The sequence below is a fragment of the Xenopus tropicalis genome, chromosome 5, assembly GCF_000004195.4.
Source record: "Xenopus tropicalis strain Nigerian chromosome 5, UCB_Xtro_10.0, whole genome shotgun sequence".
NCBI classification, from domain to species: Eukaryota; Metazoa; Chordata; class Amphibia; order Anura; family Pipidae; genus Xenopus; species Xenopus tropicalis.
In genome coordinates, this window is record NC_030681.2 from 95,344,641 (window position 1) to 95,354,914 (window position 10,274).

At 39.9% G+C, this 10,274-nt stretch overlaps 1 protein-coding gene across 1 annotated transcript; it reads left to right on the top strand.

Moving 5' to 3' along the window:
- The first annotated feature begins 1,597 nt into the window (after positions 1 to 1,597).
- bag2 (BAG cochaperone 2) lies at positions 1,598 to 9,526 on the top strand. Its single transcript, NM_001006728.1, has 3 exons — positions 1,598 to 1,841; positions 5,950 to 6,059; positions 8,986 to 9,526. The coding sequence occupies exons 1-3, from the start codon at positions 1,714 to 1,716 to the stop codon at positions 9,387 to 9,389; spliced, it is 642 nt and encodes a 213-aa protein (NP_001006729.1). The 5' UTR covers positions 1,598 to 1,713; the 3' UTR covers positions 9,390 to 9,526.
- Positions 9,527 to 10,274: the final 748 nt, after the last annotated feature.

The following is a 10,274-nucleotide window of genomic DNA, read 5'->3' on the forward strand; positions in this document are numbered from 1 at the left end:
GTTTAGTGTTACAAATCACCCTCCCCTGTGAATGGGAAATGCCACAATCTTGCCTTGTTCTGCTTATTGCTAACCACATATGAATGAAACATGTGGCTCTGCATTTTCCATTGATACAAACCTGTCACTAGACAGAACAAGGCATCATCGCAGTATTTCCCATTTACTTTGGGGAAGAGATTTATAGATTTTTTCCCAATCTCTAAGTGCAATACATTTCTGGAGCTACAAACAATGATAATCTTCCCATGTACCATTACCCTTAATAAGAAAAAAATACCAGTGAAGCTTGCAATGGCCGGAGTTGCAGCTGATTTTCAGTGCGGTGGGGTGGCCCTAAATTCCCCATTAGGGATGTAGCGAACCTCAAAAAAAAAGTTTGCGAACCTGTTCGCGAACTTTGCGAACCCCATAGACTTCAATGGGAAGGCGAACTTTAAAACCTAGAAAAGCCATTTCTGGCCAGAAAACTGATTTTAAAGTTGTTTAAAGGGTGCCACGACCTGGACAGTGGCATGCAGGAGGGGGATCAAGGGCAAAAACTTCTCTGAAAAATTGACACACGCCGTTTTTCGAAATGATCGGTAATTTTGCGACTTTTTCGTAATTTCCGGCGCTTTCGTAAAGTTATCGTAAGTTTTGCGACTTTTTCGGAGCATTCGTAACGTTATCGTAAGTTTTGCGACTTTTTCGGAGCATTCGTAACGTTATCGTAAGTTTTGCGACTTTTTCGGAGCATTCGTAACGTTATCGTAAGTTTTGCGACTTTTTCGGAGCAGTCGTAACGTTATCGTAAGTTTTGCGACTTTTTCGGAGCATTCGTAACGTTATTGTAAGTTTTGCGATTTTTTCGGTGCCAGCGAACCCAAATTGTGAACATCACGAAAAGTTCGCGAATTTGCGGACTTGCGAACACCCGATGTTCGCGCGAATTAGTTCGCCGGCGAACAGTTCGCTACATCTCTATTCCCCATGCACATGCGTGTTTGCGACTCACATAACCCCCCTCCCATATGAGGTTTCGTACAATATCATCATTCTGGCTACTAAAAGACAATGCTGACCATTTACTGATAACCGTCTCTACGTGTGTTTTAGCAGAGGCAATTTTCAGTATTGTCTATGGCAGGGTATTTTCTGGAGATTAGTAGCTGAGAAAAAATATCTGCTACTAGTAGCCCAGTGTGTCTTCACCCTTAATATAAGCAGGCTCTGTCCCTTGGTTGGGGAGGACCCATACAGTAGGCTATAAATGAAATGAATGGTTTGAGTGTACAGTGTAAATATGAGCAGAACAGGCAGTGTATCTGCAGTAGAGTGAGTGAATGAACAGTTGAATGAGAGTAGGTACATTATATTATATATATGATCAGCAGCAGAGAATGAGTGATTGAACATCTGGAGGGGTGTAAGCACAGTTTATAAACAACAGGGAAAGCAGGTTAGGGAAGTTCGAGACCCCCAAAGCCCCATAAAATCAGTCCCTTAGGCAGCTGAGCTGCAGCTGGGGGCAGGGAAGTGAAGCAGCTGACAGTTAGTGCAGGGCCGGGAGCCGCCCAAGCCCATGTTAGGCAATGTTACACTATCCTGCTGTTCTATCCCGGTGAGAGTGCAGGAGGAGGAGGGAGAGATGTCTAGAAAGATCTAAGCATTTCACTGTCCTCTGTTGCTCAGTTGTGCTTTTTCTGTGGAAGGGAGAGTCCGCAAGCTATTATGGCTCAGGCTAAAATCCAGGCAAAGGCAGCCACCGAAGGGCACAATGCAGGCAAGTTCTGCCGCTCTGTCTCTATGGCAGCTCGATCCAACCACCTGTTAGAGATTTTGGACGATCTGGAAGTCAGGTAAGGAAGCGAGCAGAATGATGTCTATAATATGTACCCTGTGTATGCCCTTACTGTGCGCTCTGCCTGCTGCCCTGCCCTGTGGTGCCTGACTACACGTGTTCCCTATGGATACATACAGTATAACATCTCCCAGTCCTGCCCAATATATATGCACTACTGAGGGAAAGCCTGACTGAAAAGCATAAGCAAAAGTCAACTTGTTACAAAGTCATATGGCAGCAAAACTATATTCTGCGCTCCAGGGTCGATATATCTTTACAGTACTTTTGGCCTAGCCTTTGTTTTGTTCCTATTTTGTAGGAAAATAGTTTTCTACAGTCTGTGGAATGCCATATATTTGTGTAATATATATATATATATATATATATATATATATATATATATATATATATATATATATATATATATATATATATATATATAACCCAACTGAACAGTGGCTTTGGTGGCTCTGGATACTGTAGGAAACTTACCAGAAAGTAGGCATATTTTTTTGTTTCCCAGCACAAGTTGGAGCTCTGAGCTGAGAAAAAAAGATTATGCATTCTTTTGGTCAAATATTGGCCAGGGACAAATCACCAGGAATAAAGTGTGTATTGTTTCCTGGCGCAAGTAGGAGCTCTTAGAATAGAAAAAAAAGATTGATTGCACTTTTGGTGAAATATTGTGGACAGAAGGCAGGAGGCTGTGGTGGCAGTAGGTATAGCTGGCAACTCATCAGGAATAAAAGTGAATTATCCCTTACCTGACACAATAAATAGCTATGGTGAGTTAAGAAAATTACTTTTAATATTGGAAGCAGAGGCTTTGTGGAGGCAGGTATTGTTGGCAAATCAGCAGGATATACATTTTTTCCCATTTCAAGTTGCTGTGAGCAGAGGACAATAAACTACTGATGGACACTCACAGTCTGCAGTGCCCTGCACAGACAGTCATGTGTTGCCAGCAGCCCTGGTTATACACTACATTTTTGCTAGGTACCCAACTGGGCCAGGTGGTTAAATGTTGAGTGGCTGCAGTTATATAGTTTGTAAAAGTAATGTCACAGGTTAATCTCACTGATTCTACAGATTGAAAGGGAAGCTATGTTATTTGTAAGAACCATTTACCAAGGCAACCCCTCCATTACCTCATTCAGTGATGGATTCTGGGACTGAATTTCCAGATGCAAACATGTTGGTAGGTACACCCCTAGTCACTGCACTACATAGAGGGGTCCAGTTGGCACTGCGTCCCCCGTTCCCCGCTGCTCGCTAATAAGTAGGTCACAATCATGGGGTTTGCTTCTTCTATAGTTACACCACTGCTTTTTGGAAAACATCCCTCTAATAACAAATACCAAAGTTATAGATAGTTTGGGTCTTTAGTTGATCTATAGTTATAGGGAGCAAGGTGCATTTTAGTATAATTTAAGTGGGTAGTGTACCTCAAAAAAAATACCCTTATATTTGAATGTAAGTTTCAGTGTTTAAGCCAGTAGACTGGCTAGACAGTAGACTATCAGTTGGAACTAAAGGGAGGCACTACTTGCCTCAGCTCTGGGTTGTAGTTAACCCCAATACACTGGGCTTATGAGACTGTTTGAGAAGAAGTAAATAGTAGAACAAATTACTAGCATATTGAACTGCTACTTATAATTAGGCTGCAGCTTATGAAGGATTTAAAAAAAAAAACCTCTATCTCCATTTAAAATAATTACCCTATTTACAAGAGGAAGAAAACATAATTTTCCATTAGTACTTTATAGTAGGAAAGAATTAGGAAAATATGGATTTTTTAAATTAAAACAATACACAATGTATTTTCAACCCAAGTGATATTTATTATTGAGCAAACATGCATGCAGTTTTTTTACATGATGAGGTTGCACTTCTGTATTTCTGTGCCACTTCTGATGCAACTTTAAACAGATGACCACAGGCTATGGCACACAGTGTAATGACACATGCAGGCTATTTCCACATCTGAAACACCCATAGCTGTTCTCATTAATTAAAAAGTCCCCACAAGTCACAGAAGGCACCTGTATATTATTACCCTGAGCTCTAATCCTCAGCACTATCTTGCAGAATGTAGCACCAACCTAAGGCTAATTTGGTACACGTTTTTGCACAGTAATTGGCAGTAAATGTGTAATGTGGAACTTAATTTTCATGTCAGTGGGAATCAATCCACATCACATAGCTGCCATGGCTGAATAGGATGTGTACTGTTTGTGTACAAACTCTGTATGATTAGACCTTCCCCACGTTTGTGCTGATTGTTCTCACACAAATAAGGGAGAGGGTCTTTCAGAGGAGTGATCCATGAACATTTTTTCCATTTTGTAATTGAAACAATAAGCAGGAGCAAAACTTTAAACTGTAAAGACCAACTAAAACTTAGATTGTAATGAAAATAGAGCTAAAACATAACTATTTCCCTCATGTTTGCCTTTAATTGTTTGGCAGCAACCTTCCTTATCTCCATTCCTAGCATAATTCTATGCAATAATCCTCTAACATGAAACCAGTAAAGGGTGAGATGTAGCAGGCCAGAGGGAAGCACTAACGACTGGCGATGTTGAAGGCCAGGCATAGAATAGTCACACTGTTTCTTTTACTCTATCCAGTGCCATAAACTGAGAGCAGCATGGTTATTTCCCTAAGTGCAATTCATTAAGAAACATTTATGTAGCGGTCAAACTTACTGCTTACTCTGCAGTATGACGAATGGTTTGGGAGAATATATTCCTTCTGCATCATCCCTCAGCTTTTTGGAATAATAGATGTTCAGTTTAAGATAATTACCAAAAAGAAAAAAGCTTTAAAGTGTTCCCTATGCCACAAGCCACAAAGTGGAATGCGTGAGTAATGGTTAATTTTTCTGAAATCCACATTAATGCCCAAAGATCCTTTTAGTCACATGTTCAAAGGAAACAAAAATTCAAACAAGCATCTGGAAAATACTCAATTTTTAATAGACTGAGATTTTTTTAAGACATTATCTGTCTTTGTTTTTCTACTCCTGGTTATTTTTGGCCACATAAAGGGTCGATAGGTATTTGGGGCCTCCTCCTTGGCACGCTGGATGTCTGTTCTTTTCATTCCCCTTACTGCAGCATAAGCAAAAACAAAAATAACTAACCCATTATTATTATGGGAACGCTACTTCTCTTGGCTCCCCAGAGCAGCTCCATACACGCTCACCAAAACTGCCCAGTTGCACATATAGGCACATCACCGTCTGATATATCAGCCAAATTAATAAAGCTGTAGGCTTTCCAGCCACAGACCTACTGTGGTCCTCATTTATCAACTCTGGGTAAATTTACACCTGGGCAGGAATTTATAGCAGCCAATCAGTGAGTAGCTTTTTTCAGACAGCTGCAAGTAGAATAATAAAAGTTGCCACGGGTAACTGCCAGGGATAAGTTTGACCAGTGTTGATAAACGGGTCCCACTAACTGTTACATGCTGGAGCCCATGGGAGGTTGTCCCAATTTATCTGTTGCTTGAGTGTAAATATCATTGCCAGTTCTTTGTTGCTTTTGACATGTTTCCAATGGAACTTTAGCAGAATGCTGGGTTGTGTACAGAAAGCAGTAACGTGCTGACAAGGGAAAGTAGGCTATTTTCAGATAGCTAAAGGTCCATGGAGATCATTTTCTGCAGAGATTACACAGGTATGGGATACACCAGTATCACCAAATTAAAGGAAGGCCATCTCCCATAGACCCCATTTTAATCAAATAATTCAAAATTATTTTAATAAAATAATTTCCTTTTACTCTGTAATAATAAAATAGTACCTTGTACTTGATCCCAACTAAAATATAATGAATCCTTATTGGTGGCAAAACACTTTTATTGAGTTTATTTAATGTTTACATTTATTTTTTTAACAGACTTATGGTATGAAGATCCAAATTACGATAAGATCACTTATCCAGAAAACTCGAGGCCCCAAACATTCTAAATAACAGGTCCCATACCTGAACATCATATTAAATAAAAATTTTATGGCAAAGCTTTTGTAGGTTTCAAATATGATGGCGAGAAACAGATTCTGCTGAATGAATAGTGCAAAGGAATAGTGACATTATGTAGTTTTCCCACTCTTGCAGGGTCCAAGCCTTTCGTGATGCAGCCTCTGCCCTAGAGCTGGAGAGGGAGTCTCTGATAGAAAAGATTCACAGCGTGCAGAACAGTCATGACATAAGGACGATCAGTGATGGTAAGGCCTACTCATCTCTATAGATAACGAATCCATGATTCTTACCATTTTTTTAATAAATGACTCAACATTGCAGGTTTTAGTGGATATCATTTTATTTGTGGTTTCAAAAAAACACTAAAATCTGAATGTTGATAAATGTGCCTCTAAGGATTAACTATAGCAGATGCTTGTGCCTTAGAGCTGTTAACCCTGAATCTGGAGGGGGAGAGATTGACAGGAACAGTGGGCCTCACTCAAATGGAAGATACGCCTTAAGTTCTTCCATCTCTCCTGTCACATACCTCGGTTACAGATAAGAGTGACTGGCCATCTGTTCCCTTTCCCACCCCAAGGTTAACACACCCAGAAAGACCTACTGAGACAAAAACACAAATGTTGGTAAATGCAAAATGGTGTATCTGTTGGAGGAAAGATTATATAATTTCAGTATTTTAAAGGACATTTACCATGTATATAAGTTGGGCATGTCTCCCCCACCCAAACCACACCATTTGTATTGCAAAAAAAAAATAAAAAAAAATTTATATATAGTCTACAAAAAATCGGCACTCACCACTCCATAGATATCGGCCGGGTGCTAACCAAAAAATACAGAGTGCATATGTAGAAAGCACTCACGGCAATAGATATATAAACAGTCCGTTTATTCAATCATCGCATCTACGCGTCTCGACCCCCACAGGATCGTCATCAGGATAGGGAAAGGAAGTGAAGTGCACACATAACATGAACTAATCAGTGCTCCCAATCAATTAGCATGTTCAATCCAAGAGTCTGTAAGTATTATATCAATTAAGTGATTAAAAATCACTGTTAAAACCCCCCTCTCTCATAACACCATCTATGGAGCACCTACTCACGCATCATAAATATAGTTAACATTTATACATTACATCAGTAACAAAAATTGACACATGATTTTTTTAAAAGCACGATCATCAATAATATCAACATAAATATGGGGGCCAATAGAGAGCGGGGATAACCCGATAGTGAAAAACAAAATACTCAAACCATCTCCCATTGTGGGAAAGTTAGAGAAGTGAATAATATACTATATATCAGAGTCAGAGTCCACGAGGAGCAATAGTATCCAACCTTCGAATCCATTGAGCCTCCCTTTGTAGTAGTAGTTTAGAAATCACCACCACGCAATAAAGGGGGAATATGATCAATCAAACTAGCCCTTAACATGGGCAACGAATGTTTCTGTTGTGTAAAGTGCCTTGCAAGTGGAATATCAGACTTACCAGTAGCCAAAGCCGCACGGATCACTGATCTGTGATTGTTCATTTGTGTGGGGAAAGATGTAACACATTTTCCTATATAGTAAAAGCCACACGGGCACATAATGCAATAGATGACATGATCCAAGGTACAAGTCAATCTATGCCGTATCAAGAATTTTTTCCCAGTGTGGGGCAGAGCAAATGTAGTGCCTGTGATTAAACAGCCACACGTTTTGCAACCACCGCATTTGAAACATACAGGTTTACCAGGTTTCAGCCACGTTCCAGATGATTCATGTTTCAAATCAGTCACCATCAGCAAGTCTCTAAGCGAGCAACCCCGGCGATACGCATACACTGGAGGAGACATATGGGTAAATGGTAGACCAGAGTCTAACTGCAAAATGGGCCAATGCTTTTTAAGTATCATATTAACACCGTAACTCCCTGGTGTATAGTCAGTAATAAACACCATCCGATCTAGTTGTGTCTTGTTTAGTGAAGCTTTTGGTAAGTCATCCTGTGTCATCTTGATCGCCTTCTCCATTTCACTGTGGAGGAAATCCAAAGAGTATCCCCTCTCGACATAACGGTCACACATCTCATAGGCTTGCTGTGATGCAGTTGCAAAGTCAGTATTAATCCTAAACACTCTCAGGAATTGCGTGTAAGGAATGGACTTAATCACAGATGGAGGATGGAAACTATGGGCATGGAGTACTGTATTTCAATGTCTCTTTACGATACAAAGTAGTACCCACTCCCATAGGTGTACGAAAAATCCTAACATCCAAAAAATCAATCATATCTTTAGCATAATTCGAAGTAAATTTTACAGGAGTAGGAAGAGTATTAAGACTGGCAACGACCGTTTTGACTCCAATGTGGCCCCCACGCCATAGAATCAAGATATCGTCAATATTTCTACAGTATAACAATACATTGTCCATATAGTGAGGATAGATAAATTCAGACTCAAATGAGTCCATATATAAATTGGCGTATGAGGGGGCCACATTAGAGCTCATCGCCATGCCAGTCTATTGTAAATAAAAAAGACCCAGCATTTCTCTCACAATATCTATATATCTATACCCCCTCCATTCACCAGCACATTTTCCTGTAACAAATAGCAGCTTTCACCCAGCAGCTACTTTCGCTCTCACAAATCTTCAGTGACATTTACATCTGCAAACAGCACATGGGTGCTATAAAAATGCAGACTTACAAAGGTAGAACTTCCTGTGGTAAAAAGTCCTGTTTGGATTGGGCACTGTAATGGGTAAACTGAGCTCAGGAAAGGAGGTTAGAAGAAAAATGTGTCTCCAGCAGAGTGCAGAGCTAGAGCCGAGTTTCTCTGGAAATCCAGCTGTGCCATCTCCTCATTGGCTGCTAGACTGGAGGGTGTGTTTGGTAACCTGAGTTGAGAAAAACTGAGCATGCTCAGTAAGCCAAGAGCCAAAGTCAGTTCCTAAGTGAGGGGGCCAAGTGGGTTACAGGAGTGAATAAATTCCAAGTAAAGGGATGCATCAGCCTTACAATTAACCTTTGAACAATCGTAATAGCGGGTATTTAATGATTTCAAAGAGACTGTTCACTGATTACATTTTTTGTCGGGGTTGTACATTTCCTTTAAGCTCTAAAAAATCCTATGAAATTCTTAAATCTTTGTATATTTTGCCTTTTGTTTAAAGGGGAGAGAGAAGAACTACTTGTAACAGCTGAACGTCTAATGGGCCGCACCCTTACTGTTGCAGTAGCTGTAGAAACCATTAGAAACCCCCAACAGGAATCCTCTCTACAACAGGCCAGCATGATTATTGATGAAATTTTGAAAAAAGTCATGGACAACCTGGAAAATGGCAGGAAACAGTTAATGGGACTGTATGGAGCTTGTAGCTCGGAAGTTCCAGCAGGACCAGTAGACCAGAAGTTTCAGTCCATAATTATTGGATGTGCAATAGAGGACCAAAAAAGAATAAAAAGAAGGCTGGAGACCCTTATCCGGAATATAGACAACTCGGAGAAGTCAATCACGTTGCTTGAGCAGCAGAGGCAGAAATCTGCTTTTAGTTTGATTCACACCAAGAACCTGTAAATCTCCGGACTGACCCTCTACTTTTTCTTTTGCAAGGATATTGCAAGAACTGCAAACAGGAAGATAGACATTTAAATGGTATAAATCTACTGATACCATATTTAAATTCACCTTTAATTAAATGTTCACATATCATTCGTCCTGGGTTTGTGTTGAATTGCAACAGATATAGTTTTAAATACCTATAGTTCTATACGGCAGTTTACTAACAAATTGATCGATTATCTCATTTTACTAAATAACAAATACTGCTGTGCACAAAATGTTATTCAGTATAACTTAACCTGGGTCAAATCTGCTTTGAAGACTGGGCCAAAATCACTCCTTAACAAGTGCAAGTGCTTTGAAATACAAATAACAGAGATAAGAGAAAGATCCAAGGGTCTGGATAATTTTTGGAATGCACTGTATGTTTCTGTTGTCTTAAGATTTTAAGAACAAGCTAGTGCCAGTGAAAAGTTCCAGTAACGGTTTGGCACAGGTAATGCATTTAAAAAAAGAAGCAGGGGCATATAATTGATAAATCAAAATTCCTGGAGCTACAGAGGCCATTTTCAAAGGTTTAATTTAGGAACTAGAACAAAATATATCCCCTTCAGAATTTTGCAACTTAAGGCGGCTATACACTGTCTGACCTCCGGTGCTATCTGACTGATTGGCTTTTGGCCAGAATAGACAGATACATTAGTGAAGTTACACAGTGCAAACTATCAGAACTGCAGTGGCTATGGCTTCTCTTTACTTCTCATCCTCTGCTGCACCTACAGAAGGTCAGGAAAAGCGGGTAACCTGCAGGTTGTGGGTCTTACCTATATTTCTTATTTTATATTATTATGTTGGGTTGAAAACCGAACATACTGTTCTTCGAATTCAGCGTATTCTTCC